The 25,813-nt window shown below is 58.7% G+C and overlaps 3 protein-coding genes across 6 annotated transcripts; 2 read left to right on the top strand and 1 right to left on the bottom strand.

Moving 5' to 3' along the window:
* Positions 1 to 1,629: 1,629 nt before the first annotated feature.
* On the bottom strand, positions 1,630 to 15,911 carry CHLRE_02g141946v5 (uncharacterized protein). Of its 3 annotated transcripts, XM_043060124.1 has the most exons (11): positions 15,081 to 15,911; positions 14,775 to 14,941; positions 13,812 to 13,836; positions 13,399 to 13,500; positions 8,612 to 9,684; positions 8,456 to 8,504; positions 8,277 to 8,344; positions 7,969 to 8,097; positions 6,491 to 6,560; positions 6,227 to 6,354; positions 1,630 to 6,099 (listed from the first exon to the last, which is right to left on the bottom strand). In XM_043060124.1, exons 1-11 carry the CDS (start codon positions 15,115 to 15,117, stop codon positions 2,548 to 2,550), a joined length of 5,400 nt encoding a protein of 1,799 aa, XP_042927886.1. In that variant the 5' UTR covers positions 15,118 to 15,911; the 3' UTR covers positions 1,630 to 2,547. The 3 variants fall into 3 exon arrangements, with proteins under 3 accessions (XP_042927886.1, XP_042927887.1, XP_042927885.1); XM_043060126.1 differs by lacking the exons at positions 14,775 to 14,941; positions 15,081 to 15,911 and adding an exon at positions 14,009 to 14,381; XM_043060125.1 differs by lacking the exons at positions 1,630 to 6,099; positions 6,227 to 6,354; positions 6,491 to 6,560; ... (4 more) ...; positions 13,399 to 13,500; positions 13,812 to 13,836 and having other exon boundaries at positions 14,431 to 14,941.
* A 110-nt stretch (positions 15,912 to 16,021) lies between these two features.
* On the top strand, positions 16,022 to 22,459 carry CHLRE_02g141926v5 (uncharacterized protein). 2 transcript variants are annotated; one of them, XM_043060123.1, is made up of 13 exons: positions 16,022 to 16,349; positions 16,518 to 16,878; positions 16,935 to 17,149; positions 17,303 to 17,331; positions 17,462 to 17,535; positions 17,836 to 17,996; positions 18,179 to 18,231; positions 18,429 to 18,592; positions 19,050 to 19,301; positions 19,524 to 19,589; positions 20,135 to 20,246; positions 20,302 to 20,535; positions 20,783 to 22,459. In XM_043060123.1, exons 2-13 carry the CDS (start codon positions 16,858 to 16,860, stop codon positions 20,791 to 20,793), a joined length of 1,392 nt encoding a protein of 463 aa, XP_042927883.1. In that variant the 5' UTR covers positions 16,022 to 16,349; positions 16,518 to 16,857; the 3' UTR covers positions 20,794 to 22,459. The 2 variants fall into 2 exon arrangements, with proteins under 2 accessions (XP_042927883.1, XP_042927884.1); XM_043060122.1 differs by having other exon boundaries at positions 18,429 to 18,610.
* Positions 22,460 to 22,541: 82 nt separating this feature from the next.
* CHLRE_02g141906v5 (uncharacterized protein) lies at positions 22,542 to 25,797 on the top strand. Its single transcript, XM_043060121.1, has one exon. The coding sequence runs from the start codon at positions 22,630 to 22,632 to the stop codon at positions 22,822 to 22,824; it is 195 nt and encodes a 64-aa protein (XP_042927882.1). The 5' UTR covers positions 22,542 to 22,629; the 3' UTR covers positions 22,825 to 25,797.
* The last annotated feature ends 16 nt before the right edge of the window (positions 25,798 to 25,813 follow it).

Here is a 25,813-nt window from a genome sequence, read left to right as displayed (position 1 = left end):
CTGCTCGGACAAGCTTTGTAAGCTTGAAGGGGACCGTAGCTCAGCTTAGGTAGAACCAGTGCTCGTATCTTGTAGATGCCCTCAGGCACCCGGCATCTACACATGCGTAGATGACCCTGACCGCGGCATCTACACTTAAGCCCCCAAGCCCCCCAAAACGTCTACGCTTCCCCCATTTTTGCGCCCAAACCGACCAAAACCGTCTACACTGCGTAGATGCGTGGCACCCAAACCCAAAATTTTTTCTCCGCCTTCGGCGGATTTTGGGCAGATTTCTACAGTGTAGATGGAAGATACGAGCACTGGGTAGAACGCCTTACTCGCGTGGGGCTGTCGTTAGGGTGCGGTGCGGCGAGCGTGGGTTGTGCTCTGACGCCCGCCGCGCTCATACGAGGCGGGCAGCGCGCCCCCAGTGAACTTGTGTGTCGATGGCGGGAGGCAGGCGTGGCGTGAATGGCAAGGTTGAGTGAACGTGTGGTGCGGCGGGCGTGTGTGGTGCTGTGACGCCCACAGCGCCCTTACGAGGCAGGCCGCGCGTCCCTAGTTCGCTTGTGTGGATGGCGTGAGGCAGGCGCGGCGTGAATGGTGAGGTAAGTCAAGGTGCGGTGTGATAAGCGTGTGTGATGTTGTGAAGCACGCGGCGCCTTTCAGTGGTGCACCTCTAGTGTGTATGTGTGTGGATGGCGGGAGGCAGACGTGGCGCGAATGGCGAGGCTGAGTGAAGGTGCGCCATCCTTCATTGTGTCCAACCCAATCCGGCGCGCAGCTTGGGATCAGTCTCATCAACGCACGGACAAGAACGCCACCGACGACTGTCAGCGTCCGCTAGTGCATCAATATTCCCATGATAGTCAACCCGGTCTCACCCGGGACGTGCCCATACACGCGGCGGCACCGTCCAAGGCCCAAACCGTCCCAAGTGCCTATTCATGACATATGTATGTTATGATTAGCTGTTATGGGCCCTGCCGCGGCCTGTCCGTTCGCCGAGCTCGCGAAATGCAGCTGCATGCCCCGACATTTTGCGCGAAGAGCTGCTTTTAGCCCCCGTAGAGACCCTCTAACATCTACTTATAGCTACGTATAGGCACGGCAACGCTGAGATATTGAGGAAATGGCTGCTTCAGGGACCTCGGTCGCGAAATGGGCGGTCGGCTGATTCTTGCATTTTGCTCCGGGATACATTCCAATGCGGTATCATGTGTCTAAATAGCATGTTGAGTGAGTTTATGCCCCCTCCAGCACGTTTCCGCTCGACCGTGCCTGCACGTACCCATCGAGCTCGCTGGCTGGCTGGCCAAAACCCGTCCATTTCGACCGCAGGCGAGCGCAGACCGCCCTGCCACTCAACCAGCAGGTCAATGCTATGTATGAGAAGTGCCTGAGAGCGCGGGGGAGTCAGGGGTGACCTTTTTGCCGTCGGGGAACCCCCCTATCTGCCCCCAAGACCCCCCGCACGGAAAGGGCCGTACGGCACTGGGGCAAATGTCGGACTACGGATCTGACACGACAGGAGTGTAGGGGTAGGTCAGGTTAGTTTCCTAGTCGGACTTTTGCCCCGACCAGTTTTGCGGGGTTGAAGCGAGTGCAAATTTGGACGGTGCCCACAACGCGGGTGAGACCGGGTTGATGATAGTATACAAAGTTCGACATTGGTTATTTGCACCGCACACGTTTATTTGCGAGACACATGCACGTGTGGTGACGCTGTACGCCAGCCATGCGGCATGTGCTCTTTCACTCGCTGCAGTTCGAAGGCACGGCCCATCGTCAATTATTACCATGCTTGTGCACTGCCAGCTCTGCCGATTGCCTCTCATCTCTGTGCGCCACCCTTCCATCTAGCATGTCCCGCCAGCTGCACGCCTACAGCAGCGGCTGCTACGCCTATTATCTTTTGTGGGTGTGCCCGCTGCCAGCCAACACCTCCCGGAAACGGACCTAGCAATAGCACTGGGGACCAACGTCAATCCTTCTTCACCTGCCCAGCATTCTTCGGCACGTGCGTTGGGCCAGCCATACGAAAGCACTGTCTGCGTGTGCTCAACTGTCACCTGCTTCGCTGTGACCTGGGGTTGCAGCCCTGTGCGATCTGCAGTGGGCCCAGTCATCGAATGCAGCATCAACGCCAACAGCATTCAAGGCATGCCGGTGTGCTATCACAGTACCACCGTTTCTTCCAGGTAGCGGTGATTTCAAATGGTCTACAGTAATGAACCTCACCAACAGTTAAGTATGTGCGGAATGAAAAACATACCGTACAGCAAAAAAATACCGTACGGCAAAAAACAGCAGCACGCTTGGGGTAGAGTCCCAGCGCAAGGAAAGACCCGCAATACACCCAACGCGAACCCGTTCAGGTACAAATTGGGCCTTATTTCAGCTGGCCTACTCCACTTGACACATGCGGAATTCCACGACTACCACTCTCCACTCTTTGTCATGCCATGACTGCCACTCTCCCTTCCCACCCCCCACTGCCCAGACCGAAAATGTGCCCGATCTCCCTTTACTAATCCGCACGCCTTGCCATGTGTCTCCCTGTCGTCACTCACCAAGCATCCTGTCCGGCCCCGCGGGGCTCTCAAAAGCCTCATGCAGCGGCGCTAGTGGAATCGCCATCATAGACGATAATAATGGGCTGCTGCCGCCGGGACCCTTTCTGTCTGCGGTCGCGTCCTGCCCGGCCCTACCCAACAGCAGGTTGATGCTGCTTCGGTGGCTCGCACTAGGGGAGGCCGACAGCAGGCCAACCCCGGCACTGCTGGCGCGTAAGGTGTGGACGGTGTGTGCCCTGCGTGCCGAGCCTGGAAACCCAAATGCCGCCTGCATCACGCCAGCCGCCATGCTGCGCTGCGCCAGCGGCATGTGCGCCGCGGCGGAGCCCGAAGCCGACGGCACCGCTGACGCCGGAGGCTGCTGCTGGCCGTAGCTGAGGTGCGGCGTTTGCTCCGCCTGCTGGTGCTGGTGCAGCTGGAGGCATTGCAGGCGGCCCGCGGACGACGGCGCCGAGGTCTGGCCTGCTGCAGGCCCGCCGGGCAGCCTGTGGAAGGGCTGTGCGCTGCTGCCGGACCTGGCGACGGACGAGGTCCAGGTCAGGGTAGTACTGGTCGACATGCGTGGCCCACCCGCTCCATCACTGCCGTCGCGGCCGGGGTTCGCCAGTCGCCACAGGGCCGCGGCCTCGTCCATGCTCCGCCGCCCCGGTGCCAAGTCTTCGTCGGCGGCGGCACTGCTCATGCCTGCCGCGGTGAGCGACCGGCGCCGAGTGCCGATAGTCAAGGAGCGGCGCAGCACTGGCGCCAGCTGCTGTTGTTGCTGTTGCTGAAGCATCAGCTGTTGCTGCTGTTGTTTCAACAGCTGCTGGTCGTGCTGCAGCTGCTGCTGGTCGTGCTGTAGCTGCTGTTGCTGCTGTAAAAGCTGCTGCTTCAGCTGCTGTTGCTGCTGCATCACGATTTGCTGCTGGTATTGGATTTGCTGCTGCCACTGTTGCTGGTGATGGTGCTGCAGCAGCTGTTGGTGTGACTGGGTGCTGGGGCCCATGCTCACCCCGGCGACAGGCCCACTGCCACCACCGCTATTGGTAGCAGCTGCTGCCACCAGCTCCAGCGTGCCCACCACGCCGCCGCCGCTACCAGTGCGCGGCGGTGTCAACAGCGGCTGGTATGGCTGGGCTCCGGAGTGCACGACTGGCGGAAGCGGGAAGGAAAGCGACGGCTGCTGCTCACGGTCAATGTTGCTCTCGGCTGCCGGCGGCTCGGCCGCAGCAGCATTGCACTCCAGCAACCTCAGACTCAGAGCGTCCGCAACCACACCGCCCATGCGACCCAGGGTGATATCCAGCTGCACCTCCTGCGTTGAGGGGCGCCGCTCCGGAAAGCAGCTTTGCGCGTCCGCAGCCCAGGGCCCTGCAAAGCCCATGTCGTGGTGCATTGTTGGCGTGCCGCCCAGCGTCACGGCATCGCTGGCGCATATGCTGCTGGTGTCCGGACCCGCCCACGGCACGGCCGCATCTCTGGCAGCCGCCGCCAAGCTGACGGGGCCGACGATGGCGGCGGCATTGTGGCCAGGCAACGCAGCGGCGGTCACGTTGCAGCGGTCGCCGCCCAACAGCACAGCGATGCCAGCCAAGCCCGGGCCCATGCCTCCCAGGCTAGCGACGGCTGACAGTTCAGACCCGCCAGTGGCACCATACCCGCCGCCGCTGGGGCGCGCACCCGCGCCAGCATCGACACCGTCGCCTGCGCCACCCAAAGAACCCTGCTGCGGCCAGGCGGCCTGCTGTAAGCCCGAAGGCGCCACGACTGCTATTGCGCCCATTGAAGTAGAAGCCGGCGCAGCAGCGGTTGCGCCGGCGGTTCTGGCTGTCGGGCTAGCCAGCATCTTTGCACCCGTACTGCCGATTGCGCTGGCGCCCACAGAGGTGCTCAGCGCCGAGGGAGCAGCGGCGGGCAGGAGGTCATTGGGCCGCGGCGCCTGCGGCAGCTGCGGAGGCACAGGCCCCGGCCCCGGCAGCGGGAGCGGCAGCGGCGCCGGGGCCGGGTACGTGTAAACGTAGTTGTAATGTGGTAACGCCGTGCCCGGCTGCGCATGCAGCGCATGCTGCGGCCCATTGCCGCTAGCGACTTCGGTCTCAGCTGGCGCCGCGCAGCAGCAGATGCCTGCGCCAGGCATCTGCTGCTGCGACACCAGCTGTGGCACCGGCGCGGGCATACCTGCCAGCGGTGCAACCGCGGCAGCGATACCGGCACCGGTACCAGCACCGCCAGTGTTGGGGGAAGCAGCTGCCGCGGGCAGCGGCACAGGCAGTGGCACTTCCACACTGGCGTGTATCAGGCGGGAGCCGCTGGGGCCCCGTAGCAGAGGCGGGCTGGACTGTTTGCGCACCGGACCGTACATGAGTGGATACCGGTACGGCTGCCCGTAAGCCACGTGCTGTTGCTGCTGTTGCGGGAAAGCAGCGCCCGTCGTTGCTGGCAGAGGCTGCAGCCATGGCATGAGCGGCAGGGCCCCAGGCGGCACTGCAGTGTACTGCTGTAGGTGGTGCGCCGGCGAGGCGCTGGCTGGCTGTGGCAGCCGCGCGGTGCCGTTAGCATTGTGGGGCGTCGATGAGCTGCTGCCAGTCTCCACCCACGAGGCGGCGGCCTGCAGCGCCAACGCCGCGTCCTGGCTGCCCTCCTGAGGCGGCACCAGATCCAAGCTCATGGTTTGGACAGCTGCAGAGTGGCTGGGTGCCGCACTCGCCACGCCAGCAGCAGCGGCCACCGCGGCGGCCGCTGCAACCATGGGCGTTCCCCTGGCGCCCGAGGAGGCTACGCCTGGATGCGCCGCCACAGAGGCAGCCATGGCTGCGGCCATGGCTGCCTCCATGTGGCTTGCCGAGCCCAGCATCCACCCTTCTGGAGCCGTGGGCGCCGCCACACCGCCGGCAGCCGACGGAATGGCAACGGAGAGCAGCGTCGAGGAGGGCAGTACGGCCATCGTGGCGCCAGCCGCATACATGGTTGGCAGCTCATGGATGCTGCCGAGCAGGAAACCTGCCGAGTGGTCGGCGGCCGTGCATGCCGTGGTGATGCTGGATGCGCCAACAGTGGACATGTGCGCCGCGAATGCGGTGACGGGCGTGTTGCCGCCATTGGTGCCGCCGCCGATGCCGTTGATGCCGCAGACAGTAGCGGAGGCAGCAAACGCGCTGCCGGCCGCGCCGCCGTGGCTGGTTTGCGGCAGCTGGTACGGCAGGCTGTGTGCTTGCTTCAGCACCCTGCTGAAGCTGCCGGGCGTGGGAAGCGAGTGTGCGGGCAGCGTGGGCAGCTGGTGGCTGTTGAGCCCGAGGCCCAGGCCCAGTGACGGCGGCAGCATGGATGGCGGCACCGAGCCGGGCAGGGGCAGCAGCACCCCGGGGCTTGCATGGCCCGGGTAGCCGCCGTACGAGTCAGCATGAGCCGAGACGGCGGTGCAGGTGGCGGAGGCAGAGCCGATGGCGGCGGCGGGGTGGCCGCCGGGCGCGGGGTGCTCGCTGCCAATGCGTTGGAGCATCCTGGCACGTGAGTGTGTCTCGCGGATCTGCGTCTCGATGCCAGCCAGCGCGACTGCCACATCCTGCAGGTGGTGGCAGGTAGGGCTTAACGAGTCAGCAAAGGCAGTCAAACACTTGAAGGGCGGTAAAGATGTAGCAGCGCAGCCGACCGTTGTGTGATAGCTTGTGATGATTGGCAAGGCGCCTTACTTTGAACGTGGGTCGCTGCTGGGGCTCGTGGCGGCAACAGGCCTGGCCCAGGCGCGCCAGGGGCGGTGGCATGTTGGTCGGCCACTCGAGTTGCAGGCTCCCAGTCATCACACCCACCGCCACTTGTGCTGCACAAGACGACACAAGGCAGACAAATAACTTGCGTCAGCAGTCAACAACGAGCAGAACATGACACTCCCAGAATTGTGCCCGTCCAACTAGTACTCATTATCCGTCACCCACCATGCCGCCACCCCAACTGACCCTCGTGGTGGCCCGCAAACGGTGCCTTGCCGGTGAACATCTGCCACAGCAGCACACCGAATGAGTACACCTGCGCATGTAAGCAACAGGGGATAGCTACTTTAGGCCTCGGATGGATGCATCGTGTGTGTGTGCGTATATGTCTTAATGACTACCGTACTGCCAATATGTATTCGTGTTCTAAATTTCGTGTGGGCTCACGAATATGGAACCGAAACAATGTAGCTCATATTTTATAAGCCCAAGCCGCGAAAATTTGTGCGTGTCATACTAGAAAAGCAGAAAAAATTGGGGGTCGCGGCAGGGGCCGCGGCAGGGGCAGAGGCCTGGCGTGGGGCCAGGAGCCGGGCCAGGGCGGACGCCGGGGTGCTCGCAGGGGCACAGGGCGTGGCCGCGCTACCGGCAGGAAGAGGGCGCGCGCAGAGTTGGAAGAGGAGGAGTGCGATCGCGAGGCAGAGGTGGAGATTGTGGAGGCGAGCAGTGGGGAGGGGAGCGGCAGGGAGGAAAGCAATGCGGAGGAGACCGATGGGGAGGGAAGCGATGGGGAGGAGAGTGATGGGCAAGATAGCGAGGCGGAGAGCGAGGAGGAGAGCGAGGAGGAGAGTGATAGCGAGTTTGACAGGCCGATCATGGAGCTGGCAAATACCATCCGGTCCGGAGCTCCCCGCCCGTGAGCATGCGTGCGTGCGTGCGTGCGTGCGTGCGTGCGTGCGTGCGTGCGTGCGTGTGTGCGTGTGTGTGTGTGTGTGTGTGTGTGTGTGTGTGTGTGTGTGTGTGTGTGTGTGTGTGTGTGTGTGTGTGTGTGTGTGTGTGTGTGTGTGTGTGTGTGTGTGTGTGTGTGTGTGTGTGTGTGTGTGTGTGTGTGTGTGTGTGTGTGTGTGTGTGTGTGTGTGTGTGTGTGTGTGTGTGTGTGTGTGTGTGTGTGTGTGTGTGTGTGTGTGTGTGTGTGTGTGTGTGTGTGTGTGTGTGTGTGTGTGTGTGTGTGTGTGTGTGTGTGTGTGTGTGTGTGTGTGTGTGTGTGTGTGTGTGTGTGTGTGTGTGTGTGTGTGTGTGTGTGTGTGTGTGTGTGCGTGTGTGCTTGCGTGTGCGTACGGTATTTTCATGATTCAGTTTAGGTTGAAATTGTAGCTTACACGCGCACAGATGCAGATGCACTGGCGCAAGGTCAAGCACCAGGATTGGTCCGGTATCCGTAGGGGGCTGCCGCCGCAGCCGCCCATCTTCCCCGAACATTTGTGCCAAGATTGCAATAGGTGTGTGGCGCCTCCCCGAAAATTAATAACTAAAGTTTAATTCCAGCTATTTTCAGACCCCCTCCCCGACAATTCAGAACACGAGTACATATTGGCAGTACGGTACCTGCATTTTATATATATGTATCTGTAGTTGCCTTGGACGACTGAGCAAGTTGAGACTTGCCACGCCACTCATACATCTTAATGTTTGAATGTTTACACGCGAAAACCGTCAAAACTCACGTCTGAGCTCTTGCACAGCTTGTTGTCCAGGTACTCGCCCGCCATGTACGGCACTGTGCCCCAGTCGGCCGTAGACACGAAGCCGTCGGTCTGGTTGCAAAGCAGGCGTGATAGGCCGAAGTCCGCGACCTGTAGCATGCAGGATAAGCGGCAAATGCGGTGGTTGTGATGGCGGTTGGAGATCAGACGCGGATGAGGAAGGAGGCACGACGTACATGCACTGCAGTGTCACTGCATGCTGCAAGAAGGTCGTCCGTATGCCAGCAGCTGCTGCGACGTAACACACAGCTGTGCACCAAAGTTCCAACCTTGGCCACGAAGCCACGTGAGTCCACGCGGCTGCTCTTGAGCAGTACATTGCCGGGCTTAAGGTCGCCTAGCGGGTGGGTGGATGGGGGTGGAGTAGTGATGGCAGGCCGGGAGTGAGAAGAGTGTAGTTAGGTGCTCAGAGCCAGGCAATGATTAGAATTGGGGCCCGGCCTCTTACCGTGGATGATGTTGAGGGAGTAGTGCAGGTGGCACATACCCAAAGCGACCTGTCAGGGAACATGGCAACCATGTGTTAAGAAGTATACGAGCTTTGAAGTTCAAAAGTCTGCAACCCTATGGCTGCAGCTCGCCTCAACACAGCGCAATGTCTCACCTCGCGTGCAGTTTGTAGCAGCGCCCGCAGCGCCCACGTCTGAGAGCGGCCGTGTTGCGGCTGCGCCCTGAACACGCCCTTGCGGATGGCAACGTGCAGCGTGCCCTCATCGCACCACTCGCTCACGATCTGCACCACGTACTTGCCCGGTGCCGCGCCCAGCTGCTTCAGCACATCAAGGCAGTCCACCGATGTATTGGAGCCATGTGCGAGGCGGCTCGCGCTGCCATCAAAGCTATCATCGCTGGTCCACACACGAGACACGTCATCAGGCGGGTTGCGCTGTGTGTGCTGGTGCTGGCCGCTCACAGGTGATCGGTACTGCCGATGCAGCTGCGACAGCAACTGCTGCTGCTGTTGCTGCTGCCCACCGCAGCCGCGCAGTTGCTGCTGCTGTTTCTGCGGCTGTGAATGCTGGGGTTGCATGTAACCCGCCAGCTGCTGTGAGAGCGAGGCCGAAGACAATGGCGTAGCTGCTGTACTACCGGCACCGGTGTGCGCGGCTGCGCCTGGTATGCGACCGTCTATGTGCCTGCCGGCACCACCGCATTCCTGTGGCGGCAACGTGGCGGGCGCATCTGGTGAAGATGACTGCGCCTCCTGCTTGTGTCGCTGATGCGTGGCCGAGGAGTCATCGGGCGAATGCTGTGCTGCAGCATGCTTAGCAAGCGCTGCCTGCGCGGCAATGGGCGTGGGGCCGGCCGTGAAGCTGCCAGATGCCACGATCGGGAATGCGTCTTCCATGACAAAGCTCTGCAGTGCCAAGGCTGCTGCGGACATGGAAAGCGGCTGCTGCTGCGTGGAGCAGCGGTCCCGGTCCTTGCTGCAAATGCTGTGTGTCTGCGCGGCCGTGTGCGGCTGCACGGCCCGGTAGTGGGTCTGCTGCTGCAGCTGGCTGTGCTTGGGCGCACCGCCGCTGGGCACCGACACGATGGTGGAGGCAGCGGCTGTGCCATGCAGAAGCGGAGAGGGTGAAGCCGGGGTGCGCACGTCCACGGGCTTACGGTGCTGGTCAAAGTTGTCATTGAGTGAGGCCATGCCGTACTCGAAGGTTTGCACCAGGTAGGGATGCGCTGTATGTGGAGAAGGTGCAGGCAAAGTGGAGGTTTGGGAGGTTAGGGTTGTGGGAGGTGCCAATGGTTTCATGTGCTCGTGGCCTGTCGTGCACTCCCCCACCCACTACCCCTGACCCGCCAACCTCCTCCCCCACTACCATATTCCATAGCTAGTTCTCAAAGGTGACTCGTCTCAAAAGGTAACACGTAACCACTTGTGCACGCAGCACTCAACGGTGTTTTGCATTTGCATTCACACAGCAAGCATTTCTCTGAACTGGCGTTCGAGGGATAATGGCTTCGGGCCCCAGCAAGTTCATGCCGGAATCTGTTGCCCAGGTTTCATCCTTGAGCGTCTGGCAAGGGCGAGCCTCCTGCTTGCAGGTGCAGCCAGAGCATTCACGTGTCCACATGCACGCACTTGCATCACACGGCCCCAATGCATGCGCAGGTCGCAGGTCACAGGTCGTTATACAACTTGACTGGTTCTGGCGCTTTTCTGGGGCCTACAGCGGCTTCAGATACATTGACACGCCACTCGCCACCCCGGCTTGCCAGCATGGTTCCCCCACCCAGCCGGCCCTGCTGCACCGTGTGTGGGCCGGTTCCTGGATGGCTGTGGGGAACCACACCGCAGTCCACGCCCGTCCGTCCTGGTTGTGCGAGGCAAGCCGTCCTTCTGCTGTTGCCCAGCATTGCCCGTGGCATGGACCCATGCAGCGGCGCCCACTACTCACCATGCCTGACCGGCACCACTGCATACTTCCAGTACCAGGTCACCCGGTGTAGCCACCCTTCAGCCCTCTAATCAGCCTGGCACCACCGAGGCAGCCAACCTGCGTCGCCTCATTGGCTGGCATCGCTCCTGACATCTGGAACACTGCATCCTTTCTCCTGCCGACTCTTCCCTCTTGCCCTCACATGTACATCTGGGGCGCCCGCGGATGCCTAACTGCGTTCCATGTGGGTTTATTTTGTGGGGTTCGCGGTGCTGCGAATGGCAGCCTAGCCGCCGCGCGAGCTGGTACACGTCAGCCCTGCCCAGGCCAGCGGTCTGCTTCATGCCAGTGTACCCATTTGGCGCGCCTGCTGCGGAGCCGTGTGGGGCGTGCCAGTAACAACAGCACCCAGTAAGAAGTAACCACTTTTGCTGCTAACTCTAACTTTTTTGTTGCTGCTTGCTAGCCTGGAGCACTCGGTGGCGTCTTGCATTTGCATTCACACTAGCTTACATTTCTATTATGCTCCTGTGTTGCACAAGCAAGTACAGCAAGCAAACGTCGCAAGTGCACCATTGGTGCACGTACTGAACGGGTTTGGGCCAACTCCAATGAAACTCGCACCCGTACGTAGTATTACCGTGTGTGAATGGAATAGCTATAGTCTTCAAGAAGCTGGTATGGCCTGGTATCCCTGCCAGCAATTTGTTAATTTCGGTACCCTATAGGTGTCATATGAGGAAGCACTGTGGCGTGTGGCCGCCAACGCTTGCTGGGCGTTTCCACGGCATGCTAGCGAGCGGGCGCGAGGCGTTACTGTTGACCCGTGTTGGGCGTGTGGGGTGGACATGCAGGATGGGGACCGGCGTCACTGGTTTTGGGACTGCACTGTTGCGCTGTCACTGCGGGAAAGTATGGGGATGGCTGTGGGGTTCCTGCCGGAGGAGGCTCTAAGTGCCTTCTCTCGTGAGGAGTTGTGGTTAGTGCGCCCGCCTGCGGGGCTTGCGCCACCTGTGTGGGATGTGGTGTGTCTCGCTGCTATGTCTGCCCTGGACTTTGGTCGGCAGCGTGTGGTTATGGCCGGGTTGGCGGCGCGAGCGAAGCTGCCGTCGGCCCGGGTGCTGAACATTGGACTTGCCGTCGTAGCTGACTTCTGGGGTCGTCTCCAGACGTTTGTGACTTTGGGTATCAGGCCAAAGGGTTGGGACGCTGTGCCGTTTGCGCATCCCTTCATATCTCGGGCTGTTGGTGACGGCATGGTTTTGCGCTTGCCGTATGACGCTGATTCCCCGCCCCCCTCGCCGTGAGAGGTTGTGCGTGGTTGGTGGCTCTGTGTGTGGGCAGGATGCACGTGTGGGCGACCGTTCTAGTACCTGGACGCTTGCGCCCTGGTTAGTGCGTGCGCTGTGCGTGTGTCCTGCGGCCTAGACGTTTCCCGGCACTCCTGTGCCTAGGCTTGTGGCGTTGAGGCACAGCGGTGGGGCTCTGGCGGGTTGAGGCTTGGCTAGGACTAACTGTGCGCGGAGTCACACGGACTTTGCCCGCGGGAGGGTTTGCAGCAAAGTCGGGGTTGGGCCCTGATAGCATGTGATGGCTCGGCGTCTTCGGGAGCTGGGACTGTCCCCTCTGTAACATCCGCATCCATATGAGGATTGTTGCAACCATTCGGGCAGGATTGGGAGCGTTCTGGGTGCACATCGCGCCTTAAATGCCCCTTCAATTGTAATCCGCATCCTTAAATGCGCTTAATATGCATGTTTTCCTTGTTGTCTGCAGACGCAATTTGGCATGCACAAATCATCAAATAACAAACATCACCAGATAATACATGCGCAGATCAGGCAACTCGCAGTCTGTCTGCTCCACACACCATATCGCATAGGAGGTGTCTTCTTCCTGGGTTTTATGCAGGTTATTTGCACATTTAGATGTAAGATAGCTTCACGCTGAATTGACGGGGATCCTAATGAGCGCAACAATTAGCGTTTTGACCGGTTTTTGCTACAATGTATGACCAGAAATCATTTTGAGACCTTTACATATGTCACATGATGCCATTTCGATGCTGTAGGGGCCTGGACTCATGCAGCCCCAAGGCACAAGGATCGCTTCACTCGGGAGGCTCAGCCCACATATGGCACCCAAATACTGTAGTACTGCTGATGAAAAGGTAGGAGCTGTGGATGTGACGTGCTACATTGTGCTGCATGGTGGACTATGAGGACATGTGGATGTGCTCATGGTGCGCGCGGCTGGTGCGCCGCTTGGGGTGCCACACACAGGCCCCCCGAAGTTTCAGAACAGTTTTTAGCCTGAACACTTCGATGCTCCTGAAATATGAAAGAATAATTGTAGCTATTTGGGGACACCCTCTCCGAACACTAGGAGTTTTACTGTACTTCGCTTACAATTTGGTAGTTTACAGTACTTCGCTTATAATTTATACTTATTGAAGTTTTAAGGACGCCGGAATTTTTAGGAGGATTGTTAATTTTTAAGGAGCGCGGCACAGCCCCGCCAAAATTATTCTTAATGTTTCAGTGCCATGCCACCCGGAGCCTCCTGAAGCACACAGACACGGGCAAAGCTGTTTTTGGCTCGAGACCCCACAGATTCCCACAGCTTTTCAGGAGCCCCGCGAGGAGAATTATTTTTACTTTTAAAGACTTGAGGCCCCCATAATATTTGATATTTTTAATTTTTAAGAATCACGCCCCCAGAATTATTTGATTTAGAAATCAATCCGCAGTACGGTAGTTGGCCCGGTCATGGTCCGATTGGCAGATTGGCAACCAACTCCCCTCTCCAGATTGGCCGGGTCGGCAAACATTCCCGTTATCGCCAGGTTGACCATGCAGGATGACCCAGGGAGAGATGGAGCGGGGGAGTGACTGTGGGGAGTGACTGACCCAATCATCCCTTAACAGTAACAATGTGGCCCCAGTGCCCGGGCATGCAGGAACCCGCTGCACAACTCGTGCAGCCCAGGGAGATGGTAGGGCCGCAAGCTCACCGAGCATCTTGGCCAGAAGGGCCTCCATGTATGCCGCATGCACGTCCACCGCATCAGTCACAAGCCACTTGACAGCGACTGTGCAGCCTGATCGCCATGTTGCTGCGAGGAGGTGACACAAACACAAAACAAGGCAAGCCCGTGTCAGCTGCTTTGCTATCCACCATGGTGCATGCAACAGGAAGGCTAAGCGGGGGCACATCACATGGGGGCAACACCATCCGAGGGGGCACATAGAATGCTCACGGGCACATAGAATGCTCACGCTTTCCTTTTTGGTTGTGCTAGCTCACTGGCCTCGGCTCTACAATGTCATGTTCGCTTGTGCTTGTTGCGTTCTTTCAAGCATATCAAGAGCAGGCTGTTGCAAGCTTGGTTGCAAATGCATGGCACCACAGCCCAAATCCACCAACCTCGCAGCACGGCGCCCTGTGCACCCTGCAGCATGCATTGCACATGAAAGAGATGCAGCTGTAAGCGCCAGGGGGCAGCGTAGTAGTCTGGGTGCACACCAAAACCACTGCAACCAGGGCCGCCACAGGCACAATCAAACCACGCGGGTACCACTCCGGCAAGTCCCTAGGGACTGCGTGTGTCCAATGCCCTAGACTGCCGAAATGTCATCATGTGACATATAATAAGGTCCCTGATTGATTTCCGGGCACAAACTCGAGCGGGAGCCGAAGTCGAAATGCTAAATGTCGCGCTCGCCAGGACTTACTGGAATTTGCCCTACGCAGTCCGGATGACATCTATCGGTGAACCTTAGTCGATGGCACTAGATACAGGCCCAAAATACCGCCTATGCGAGATATGGGCTCTGGTCAATTTCGCGACTTGAGCCCTGACCAACATGTTTTGTCCTCTGCCGAGCGCTAATGCCCACTAATGATGTAAGTTATGTACCTACAAAAAGGCGGCGTCTAAATATTGAGGTAGGATTTGCCTCGGGCGACTCCCAGAGCCCCCCGAGCGTGCGGGTTTGGCTAGGAGCATGCACCCCCCCGGACAATTGTGCACATAACTTTTTGATGCCTATTCTTTTTACAGTGTCGATTGCGTATCCTGCATACACTGTGCGTACGCTATCCATCACGCTATCACGCTTTTAGTTTTCACGACGAAAATATTTGCGTGTCCCACTGCACACCCCATGCACGGCTGCAGCAGTACGGCCTTTCAGGTTTCATCTGCTCAGCTCCGCACCATAGTAACCGTATACTACACAACGAGATGAGGTATGCTGGCGGCCTGGTCAGATGATACCTGTTGGGTCTACCAGGCTGTCAAAGTTTGGACACAGCAAAAGACCAGAGTGGTACCCGCGTGAATCAAACTGCCATATCCCCTCCCGTAACTGGGTACGAGTGCCGCACCTGTCCAACCCAAACGTGGTCTGACACCGCAGCCAGCAGCGCCTCAAAGCTGGACAGCTTAACTGCGAGCGTACGCGGCAGCTGCGGAAAGCTCTTGTCCAAGTGCATGGGCGGCCGCTCAACCCCCGATACGGAGAGCCGTGAGCCGCTCATGAGCATGAAGGTGTCTGCATGCAAATTCGACGATGCTCAATGTAACTGGCGCAAAACGTTCCCTGTGTGACACGACAAGTGCAAACTCTACAGGCGCGACATCCAGCTTCTATGGGCCCAGCGCACTGCGTGTCTTGTTATTGCGCATCATACCTGCTGACTGGCTGTTTAGAGTAGAAAGTTGGTCCATGGCCATGGCCGTGCTTGGCCCCCATAGTTGCGAGCAGTTGAATGAGTTCTGGCTGCTCGAGAGCATGGAAAGCGCTGCAAGCTCCGGTCGCGCACTGTTCAGGCTGGGCAGAACGGCTGTGCTTGCATCCGTTGGTGAAATCGGAAACGTCTCGCTGTGCACCCCCATAAGCGACAGGTGGGCAGGCGCTGCCAGTGTGGTATCGATAAGCGTGGCACCGGACATGTCACCGTCACGCAGAGCAGAAGTGTCGACCGACAGCGTCCCATCCGGCTCATTTCCCGCTGCATCCAGCGCTTCCTTTCCGTCTTCTTTGCGATGGCTATTATCTGAGACGGCCGCGACCGGACATTGGCGCTCGGTCGCTCCATTCGACGAGTCGCCATTCTGTGGTTCGTTCTCCTGGTCCTGGGTGTGTGGCGACACCCCGAAGCATCTAAGGCCGCACCTCCACATCTGCTATTCAAGGTGTGACTGCTGCCTGGCGCATTGCATTGAAGACTCCAAGCGCTGCCCAAACAGAACTCGAATCTCCCAAGAGAAAGTCTCCGGTGCTGCGCTAGGGAAGACCGCTAGTATGTAATACGCCAGTGATGTGTCCAGAAATATGTTTAGAAGGGGTCACACCCTGGGCGTTGCTTGGCAACCAACGGCACTCTTACTTCTGTGTGACGTCGCGTATCAGGGCTAAATTGTTGATGTACCAGTGCGCCGTGTTGTTTGATCAATTAGTTTGTGTGTAACACGCGTATTTCTGGGCGCGAGGGCGAAAAGGACATGAAAGCCAATTGGGCATAGTGGGGTCCTAAACTCTGGCAGGAGGCCCTGGGAGCTATTCAAAGTACCTTTAGATACAGTATGTATACCCATGCCGCGCACTCATGAAAACTACTCAAAAGACTCCGACATAGAAACCACAGTGCCGAGCAACAGCAAAGTGTGCCCGGAGCTGGCACAGCTAATACTCAGTGATCGATGTATCACTACTTGCTTAGCAGAGGGCTGACGCGTGCACGATTTTGGCTCCCCCTCCTGACTTGTGCGTCCAATCTTGCTTGGCAACAAGCCCCATATATATATATATAGGTCCCCCACGCGCCCACTGCCCCATTTTCCCGCCCTCTGTATAAGAACCAGCCCGAGAGCCGATTTAGCTTGGAAATGCTTCTGCGAGCTTGCTTCCTAGGCGTCCGTGACGCTGGCAGAGGTGACGCACAAGGAGCTTCACAAAGGTGCGGAGTCGAGCGCGCGCACGAGCGCCGGTGCACGTGAGATTGCGCCGTGACCAGGTTCCGTCACCGGGGAGAGGTGTTGTAGTTCAGCGCAGAGGGTGGAGCGAAGTACTAGAGAACTACCGCTGCCGACAAACGCAAATGTGCTCTGTTTGTTTCTGCTTCCAGGGCCCCGACACCGACAACAGACGAGATTGAAGTGACAGGCTCACTGCCACCGCCGTTAGGGGCTCGCGTGGCCCCAGGCCTACAATCGCAGCCTACCATTCATGAAGTGAACGCACCTGCAGCACGAGTCAGTAGTCCAGTTGCGCCCGCAGCCGCTTTGGCAGACCTGTGCCTGTACCTCGGCAAGCGGGCCCAACTCACGGCGCTGCTCTGGCCCAGCAGCCAAGCCAGCAGCCCGTGTCTGCGCATACACCAGCGGCTGGACTGCAGGGCGCCGTGTTTGAGAAGGCGCCTCTGGAACTAGGAAACTTGTCGCTGACCCAGAGGTCGAGTAGCAGCCATGACAGGGGCAGCGGAGGCGGCACTATTGTAGGCATTAGTCATGCCACGAATGCGGGCGGCCCCTTGCCGCCACAGCCCACGCCTGGCCCAGGGGCTGGCGCTGTCGGTGCACCCCCCCTCCCGGGCCCCTCACCCGCTAGGAAACCTGCTGGCAGCGGCGGCAGCATTCGCCCGGCCTGGCAGCAGGGCCTGCACGCGGCGCCCTACACGGAGCTGTCGCCCAGCGAGGTGTCCGAGTGCGCGCCTCATGAGATTCTGAACGGGATCGGTCTATCATTCCAGCAGCTCGGGTACGTACGCATTGCGTGTGTGCATGCGGTGCAAGGCAGACTGTAGCAGTCTTACGGGCCTCCATAGCCTTCAGGTTGCATGCCTGCTGAACCCGGGGCGCCTCCTCCCCATGCTGACCCCCTGTCAATCCACTCTGCCACGCTTGTGTGCAGGCGCGGCAGCTTCGGCGTTGTCGTGGCAGGTGGGTGTTGGGTGCTTTCTGCCCCCCCGTCTCTGTCTGCACCTTTCACCTACATCTGCATGCCTGTTATAAGGATGTGCCTTTGCGCAACTGATCCTACTTATGGTTTGTTTATCTTTTCCAAACACAGGCACCTACAACGGCCTTGCCTGCGCCGTGAAGATCATGCTGACAAACCAGCTGAACAAACCGGCGCTGCGCGAGGTGCGTGCGTAGCCGGTGTGCAACGATGGTGATGTGCCGTACACTCTGAGAAGGTTCTTCCCGTAGCCAGTGCGGTCGGAAGTGCTCATGGGATGCTGACGATTGCAGGGATGGGTCATATATGCCAATTGCCGGGCGTGGTGAAATGTGTGGGCGGCCATGGATTTGCCGTGTTTGGCAAACCAGGGTGCCAACATGCCGCATAGTAGTTGACAACATGGTAGATCGCCGCTGAGTGCCCCTGTACGTTATCTCACCCAATCTCACTTGGTCTCACTTCCATCTTGTGCGTGCCCGCAGCTACTTCTGTCCCCCGCCATCAACCACGCCAGCCTGGTCCAGACCTTCACCAGCCGCTGCGCGCGCCTGTCAAATGGATTCTTCGACCTTCTGGAGGACGTAGCCGTGCCGGGCGCCGCAGGCACAACAGGCACCGCCAGCGCTGCACGAAGCAACAGCAAGTAGGTTCGTTGGTTGGGATACTGCGATGACGAGTCCGTAGCGCTCGTTGCGGCGTGCACATGTGATGCACTTGATACAGTGCGTGTCGTAGCATGTAGTTCTCTTTTATGCTTGCTTCGCACTTTCCTCTCCCCTTACCACTACCCTATGTAATCATGAATGTAATCCCCCCCCCAAGCAGGCCGCATCGGAGCCGACCACGGCGGGCGCTGCAGCCCATCCCGCTGCTGTCAGGTCCGTATGATCATCGCCATTGCAGCGCCACATGCTGCTGGCCGAGTGTGCAAACCATTAATCACGCTTACGGTAGTTAGATGCGCGATGCCCGCTATGTACTAATGTACATTTTCGCTTGCGCTTTATTCTTTAGGGAATGATGCACCTACCACCTACCCTTTCCTCTGGTGACGCTGACGACATGCATGGCGCAGGTGACGGCTTCGGTGACCCAGGTTGCGGCGTGGTGGCGGGGGATGACCCCTACCGTGTGCTTCACGCGGTGCTGCACGACTTCATCGCAGAGACGAATCAATTCATGATCGTCATCGTGCAGATGCATACACACGGCTCCTCACTCACACACAAGCACACACATGCACACGCACGCACACATGCACACACACACACACACACACACACACACACACACACACACACACACACACACACACACACACACACACACACACACACACACACACACACACACACACACACACACACACACACACACACACACACACACACACACACACACACACAGGTATGCGAGGAAACTTCAGGTAACATCCCTAAACCGTCGCTTTGCTGCATCGCATACACTGTCTTTGCGCAACGTTTTCCTTGTGCTCTTTAACACACACACACACACCCCAATTACGTGTCTCCGCAACACACAGGAGCGCGCATATGTTTCATGTGCACCAATGACATCAGTTTGGCTTTGCTGAGGGGCCCTCTCTCCTTGCCTGCTGTGCGTTTCCTCCGTATGTCTGCACCGACATTCCAGACCTTGTTTCTTCCTGTGCTTGTCTTCGGTACGCCATGAACAGGAGCTTTGCGACGGCACGCTACACGCCGCCATCCGCGCGGGAGCCTTCCGCCCCATCCCCACCAACCCGCATTGGAACCTGCGTCTGGCGCGGCGCGCGCTGCTGCGCACGGCGCTGGAGATGGCGCGGGGGCTGCTGCACCTGCACGACACCGGCCTGGTGCACGGCGACCTCAAGCCGCACAACGTGCTGCTGGCCAAGAGCCACGATGACCGCCGCGGCTTCAAAGCCAAAGTCGCGGACTTTGGACTGGTGCGTGCGATGCGGGAGCGGGTAGAGCGGGAGCTAGCGGGAGTGCGCGTGTGCGCGCATGGACGCAGCGCGGGTACGGTGCTACGCGCGCTGCGTATGGAGAGTGCCCGCTGTGGTGTTGGATTTAAATGGACGGTTGCAAGCAACGCAAGCTCTCTAGCATGCGTGCATACTACTACATGCGGCACACTCGCCCGCCCTTGCACCCTCACTTCTTTGCAGTCCCACGTGCTGCCCCAGCGCGCTAACAGCGTTTCAACTGACAGCTTTGGCTCGCCTGCATACATGGTGAGCGGCGATCATTTGCGCGGTGTGACAATACGGCATTCCTGGATTGCTTGTGTTGAGGTTGAGGGCTTTCCCGGGCTGGTAGGAAGGCACTACAGGTCTCATCTAGTGTTAGTCCAAGAAATAAACGTGTGTCGTATCACGTCGTCTCAGTGCTGATCGTCGTTGAATTCGTAGCACAAGCAAGAGCAGAGGGTGGTGAGAAGCAAAGTCCCAAGTGTGATGGCTAGAATCCTGGCCCACAAATCCCACAAGGCGTGTCTGGGAAAGAGTCGGGCCACGCATACATAGTGCTGATGGTCTGACGTTGTGCCTCGGCCTGCGGGGGCGGTTTACACTGCGCTTGCTCATATGAGTTGGCATGACCTCGGCTTGCTTGCACACACGAATGCACGCGCATTTTTTGAACCTCTTTGTGCGCCTCTGCACGCCACTTGCGACCCGCGCATGCATATGCCCAAGTGCCCTCCTACCTGCCGGTGTCGCATTACTTTCTTCTTCGCGCGCACACCGTGTGTGCGTACATGCGCGGCCATGACTCCCAGGCGCCGGAGGCCTTCACCGGCAGGGCCAGCAAGGCCACCGACGGCTACTCCTTTGGCGTGTGCCTGTGGGAGCTGCTGTGCGGCCGCACACCCTACAGCGACGTGCAAGGAGGTGGGTGCGGGGGCAGCGGCGGCTTAACGTCCGTTGCATGACGCATTGTCAGTAGGCGCCGTATGTAGGATGCGCCCGTCCTCGATGGCACCAGCCTCTTGCTTGCTGATGGAACGTCGTCGTGATTCGCTTGCGCGCGCGCAATGTTGTCGCCGAGCTGGCGGCGGGCCGTGCGCCGGCGCTGGTGTGGCCGGACGGCGCGGAGATGACGGACGGCATCATAGCGCTGGGCCGGCGCTGCATGAGCCCACGCCCCGAGGACCGACCCGACCTCAAAGAAGTATTAGAGGTAGGTGCGTGGGATGATATGCGGTGTGTGCGACCTACTACAAAGTATAGTTCACGCATGTTCGCGCCATGCCGTCCAGTCACGTACTGTTTGCCCAGCGCGTGAGCTCCTCGGAGCAAATAAATCCGCTCTACGTGGGGCATCTTGCCATGATATCGTGCGTGCACGGATAAGGGACCTGCGTTCATTCTGGCGCAGCTGTCGCTACCATGAACTCTACAAACCACCGCCTTTTTGAATGGCGCAGGAGATCATTGAGATCGAGCGCATCATACGCGCCGACCTGCTCGCGCCAGCCATGGCAGCGTTAGTGGCGGCGGCGACAGCGACCGCAACGCTATAATAGAACGGATTGTCATCTGGCCCGTCTATTTGGTGGTGTGAGAGGAAGAGATACTTGCATGCAGCCTCAATCACGCGGTGTATACATGGGGCAGGTGACTTAAGCCGCAGCTGCAAGACACTAGTGGTATGTTGCGTATTGGAGCCACAGTGTTCGGGTACTGAGAAAATAATTCGCCAAAATTGACATGGGTAAATTAATTATACGTGCCTTAAATCAACTGTTGTGAGCTACATACTGGGTGCAAGGGAGATCTGCACTGAATAAGGCGCATGGCGGCACATATGATAGTGAAGTAATTCCATGCACGTATTGCTGATTGAGAATGCGTCAAGACTGGGGGATATTGTGTGCTTCGGATTTTTGTAGGGCACATCGACAACTGATATGCGCACTCCTGCATGTATTACTGTCTTCCGAGCTGCTACGCTGAGTTGAAGCTGGATGGTGTATGGTGGTCGCGTATCAAGGGGTAGGCAACGTAGGCAGGGAAGCCATAGCCAGCACTTGCGAGTTGGAGAGTAATTACTGGCCCCGTAGAGTGCTCATGGAAACGATGGTTGTTTGCATTTCGTCTATACTGTACCCCTCCTTAAGTGTGATAATAAATCCATCGACGGCTGTGAGCTACATGCTGGAGGTCTGCTGGTACTTCATGGGTGCTCTGCGTACGGCTTTCCATCACCGTCGCCGTAGCTTGAGGAGCTGGGTAACGTACTGAAGGTCAGTTCCATGGTGCGTGTGGAAGGCATGCCCAATTTGGCTGATCGGGCTTTGTGACACATCATTCTCGTCTTGGTATGTATGGGGCGCATTTGATGGCGAACGACTTATTTGGTGCAGGCCTGCCGTCGTGGGTGACTGCAAGGCAGTCCGTGTGTCCTTTGACAAGCAAGCTTGGTGATAAATGTGTTAACGAGGAGGTGGATGGCAACGTGTAATTTGGTGATTTCTCTTGAGCGAGGTGGCGGCTGTAGGCAAGGGGATGTGCGCCCCATGAGGGTGTTTGTGGCGCCCGTAAGCTAACTCAACAGAAATAATTTGGATAGGAGACCAGTTTCGTGGGTCCGGATTGCAGTGCCTGTGTGTTTCGCGCCGTCGGCCCTTCGGCCAACGTGCCGGGTGGCGCCCGCGAGTGCCACGAGGACGACGGGTCTGGTAGTAGTTGCTGCAGTTGGTGACTGCATAACAAGAGGCGGCTACGACAGGACACGTAGGCGTAGCGCAGGCCAGAGGCGGAGGAGTGATAGAGGACCTGCCCGGGCCCCGGCTGGGCCCCAAGTTGTGTGGTGCGCCGCCGTCCAAAGGCGGCCACGTTGCTTAGTGAAGGCGCAGTGGACGCGAGTTGGACCCAGGAACGCGGCCACGTAGCTAGGTATGGCGTTGCGACGTGTGTTGAGCTAGGAAGGGTGCCACGTACGTAGCCTGTGTCGTACGGGCACCCCATGCAGTAGTGTTTAGGCTGTAGCGGAGCCGTGCGAGGCGATTCCGTGCCATACCAGGAGAACCCCTGCCCGAAGGCGGCCTCTGGTGTCCAAGACTCTCAGACTACCATCCGAGTCCTTGTAACGGACAAGTTGCTACGGACGGCGTCGCTCGGTATTCCGCCGTCCCTGGCTAGCGTATCACCTGGCTCCGCCCCCCAGGACTCTGGCCCTCCCCAGGTCTTAGGCTGCAGCTGCCTGCCCTCCCGGGCCCGCATTCAGCGCACTACAGCCATTTCAGAGAAATGTCAGCTAGTGTGAATGCAAATGCAGCCATTGGCACCAAGCCACAGCTACTGGCCAGCAGCAGCAAGCCTGTATCAAGTTAAGCCCCGTCACCTTCCGTCTGGTCTGCATCTCGATCTAGCTCAGGTCCCCGTCACCTTCCGCCTGCTGCACTCAACGACATCTCGATACCTCAAGACCCGTTCAAGAGCCTTCAACCTGGTCAAGTCCCCCTAGGATCAGTGGTTAAAGCACGCAGGGTGTCATCATATGTACTGCGTATGCCGCCAGCAGGGCGCTGCCGAACCGACCTGGGGCCGCTCTCGCCCCTGCTAAGCATTGCTGTTCTAGGGCACGTACGGTTGCGCAAATATTTGAAATGCCTTGTCTCAAGGGGGGCAGCGTGGTTGTCACATAATTGTCTTGCTCGGAGGCGTGTAGATGAGCGATGCTGGTTAGATGTGTGCGGTGTGTGCATGGGCCTTGGCTGCTAGACACACTTGGTTGTTGTTTGCAGAGACGTGTAATTTCTGTCACTTATGTGAGGGACTACTAGCTGATTTCTTTCCGTCCCGCCCGCCTTATTTGGATCGTTTTTCTCTGTGGTTTAGGTGCCTGGAGGACACCAGGTAGCAGCGGCGCTGGCGTTCATCCAGGATCAGGCAGCAGGTGGTAGCGCGTATGTCAGGACCGGGTTGGGGGGAGGTTTCTGCTCGGCGGCAAACTGAAAGTTGACGGGCAGACCCGCAGCCGCAGCCAGGTGGAGGGCTGCGGTGCGGGCAAGGCTCGAGTTCAGCCAGGCCCGGGTTCGCCTCAAAAGACAAGCGTGTGGGGCCCCTAGCCTCTGAGCCCTGGCTCTCGCGCATCGTTGGCGCGACCGCAAATCCAGAGGGCCAAAACTTCGACATGGCAACGTGTAGGTTGTGCAGCCGCGGCGCCGGAGTGGCTGGTGCTGAAGTGCTTTTGGGGCGGCAGCACGAAGGAGAGCGTGGCGCTGGACTCGCTAGCAGTGCGGTATGCATGGGGTGCTTGGAGGTGGTAGATCGCGCGCCTGGCTTAGGGGCTAGCGGCCAGGTGTGCGATGGGACAGTGTTAAGGCAGGTTGGTGAAGTCCCGCAGGGTGCAGCTGATTCCCAGAACCCAGAAGATGGAAAACAATTTGCAACAGCGCGGCTGGCCGAACGCCGGAGTTGCTGTACCGAAAACTTGCTGGCTGGCTGGAAGTTTGCTTATGCGCATTCCTCACGCTCCGGGCGCCCGGCCAGGCAATAACACCACACAGACACACCGGAACGCCACACTCGGCGTTGCGGCTAGGTCGTGCACCCCTCTATGCGACTGGCCTGGCAGAGTCACTGGGGGGACAAATGTTTCGGTGCAGCACGAGGGGTGCCGTTCGGGGGTTGCGCTTCCCAGCCAAACCCGCACGCTCGGAGGGCTCCAGGAGTCGCCTGGGGCAGAGGGGTGGTATGGGGTATAGGCGGGGTCCCGCCGCCGGTCACCCCTCCGTGGATTGGATTGGCCAGAGTAGGATTGGACCCAGCACTTGAGGATTGGGTTTGGCCGGCCAGGGATTGGAACACCACTTTTGGGTATTGGGTTTGGTCGGGTGGGGATTGGTGTCGGCACTTGAGGATTGGGATAGGGCAGGTGAGGATTGCTTTGCGCACTTTCGGATTCGGATAGGAGAGGTGGGGATTGGTCCTTGCAGACTGTCCTGACACCGCTGCAATGCTGATTCGGGTTCGTCCTTAGGGTTTTGGATAGGGGGACCTGGAGTGCAGCGCACACTCGGCGCCCCTGGTACCCGCCCCTCAGCACCCGTGCCGCCCCCGAACTCCCCGAACCCCACCGGGGCCCTTCCACGCCTGCAATTCAACACGGTTCGTGACGGGTTCATAATCGGCACTACGGTAATGCACCGGCTGAATACACCACTCCCCAGTCCTGACTAACCACACGATATCCTAACGTAAGCAAGCGAAGCCCGCGCATTTGCCGGGGCTCTCGCACAAACAATTTGGGCAAGTCCTTGGAAACGAGCCAAATTGAAGTGGTTCAAAGCGGCATTAAGCTGCAGTGCACGCCCATGCTCGCTGGAGACCAAGGACAGGACTATTAGTGCTCGCCCCAGAAAGTGAACCATTGGCGCACTTCTCCATTTTGGCCGGGGGTGGGAGACGTGATGCCTAGAGGAACACAGCAGATGCAATGCAGATCGCTGTATCCATATCAAGGTCTGGAAAGGGAGAACAGGCAGGGGACAAAACTGCTTAGCTACACGCCGACACTGACGCAAACGCTGTAGACGCCGATATTAATGTCCAGATATTGTATGTATTGGTGTCGTTAGTATTAGTGACAATTGTCAGATGTAGAGCGAAAGGAGCAGAATACGTTCAGACCTTCTGACCAGCTGACTGAACGCCGGGAAGACCGTGCTATTGACGAGTGTTGCGGAACTAATGCGTACGTAGACCAGAGCGGAAGGCGGAGTGGGCTTGCAGGCGGCACGAGAGCAGGCAGTCAGTAGCGCAAGTTGCGAATTCACATGTTACCTCGTAACCGACGGTAAACGCTGTGGACGGTCGCGCCCATGGCTGGCTGACGGAAGGTGGCTGCTGTATTGGGATGGCTGGGCTGGACGACGCCGGCCGGGCTGGCGTTGGGACTACCAGAAAGGATGCGCCCGAAACCAACCTGGAGAACACGTGCAACCAGGACCCGGGCCGCGGGGACTTGACCGTGGGGGACGGGGGGGGGGGGGGGGAGACTGGAGCGGAGCTGTCGCGGACGTGGGTGCGGCCTGAAACCTATCGTGTCAGGTCGGTGCTGAGTGGAGGTTTGACGACGAGGGAGAACGACGTGGAGGAAGGATTGGGTTTGGGACGGCAAGGATTGGAACTTGACTTTGAGGGATTGGGTTTGGGACTGCAGGGTTTGGAACCAGGCTTTGAGGGATTGGGTTTGGGACGGCAGGGATTGGAACCAGGCTTTGAGCAGTGCTCGTATCTTCCTTCTTTTCGACAGAAATTTGCCCAAAAATGCCTCCGGCGGAAGAAATTTTTGATTCTTGTGGCCAAAAATCTGTGGAAACGCTTCAGGTTTGGAGGGGTCTTTCTGAGATTCGCAGAAGACATTTTAGGGCGTTTCTGTCACTTGTCCGGGCCCAAGGCAAGGGTGACTGAGGTTCCCCAGGAAACTCTATCTACGGCCGTGTCCTGCT

The sequence above is a fragment of the Chlamydomonas reinhardtii genome, chromosome 2 (genome assembly GCF_000002595.2).
Source record: "Chlamydomonas reinhardtii strain CC-503 cw92 mt+ chromosome 2, whole genome shotgun sequence".
Classification (NCBI taxonomy): Eukaryota; Viridiplantae; Chlorophyta; class Chlorophyceae; order Chlamydomonadales; family Chlamydomonadaceae; genus Chlamydomonas; species Chlamydomonas reinhardtii.
The sequence above is the reverse complement of the archived record's forward strand: the minus strand, read 5'-3'. Positions and strand labels throughout refer to the sequence as shown.

Coding starts and splice junctions, on each gene's coding strand:
- CHLRE_02g141926v5 (XM_043060122.1), top strand. CDS start 16,858: ATGACAGGGGCAGCGGAGGCG. Junction 16,879..16,934: donor TGACAGGGGCAGCGGAGGCG/GCACTATTGTAG, acceptor TTGCCGCCACAG/CCCACGCCTGGCCCAGGGGC. Junction 20,247..20,301: donor CTACAGCGACGTGCAAGGAG/GTGGGTGCGGGG, acceptor CATTGTCAGTAG/GCGCCGTATGTAGGATGCGC.
- CHLRE_02g141946v5 (XM_043060124.1), bottom strand. CDS start 15,117: ATGGACCAACTTTCTACTCTAAACAGCCAGTCAGCAG. Junction 9,685..13,398: donor CCTTCTGGCCAAGATGCTCG/GTGAGCTTGCGG, acceptor CTCCACATACAG/CGCATCCCTACCTGGTGCAA. Junction 6,100..6,226: donor AGCAGCGACCCACGTTCAAA/GTAAGGCGCCTT, acceptor CACCACCTGCAG/GATGTGGCAGTCGCGCTGGC.
- CHLRE_02g141906v5 (XM_043060121.1), top strand. CDS start 22,630: ATGCAGCCATTGGCACCAAGCCACAGCTACTGGCCAGCAGCAGCAAGC.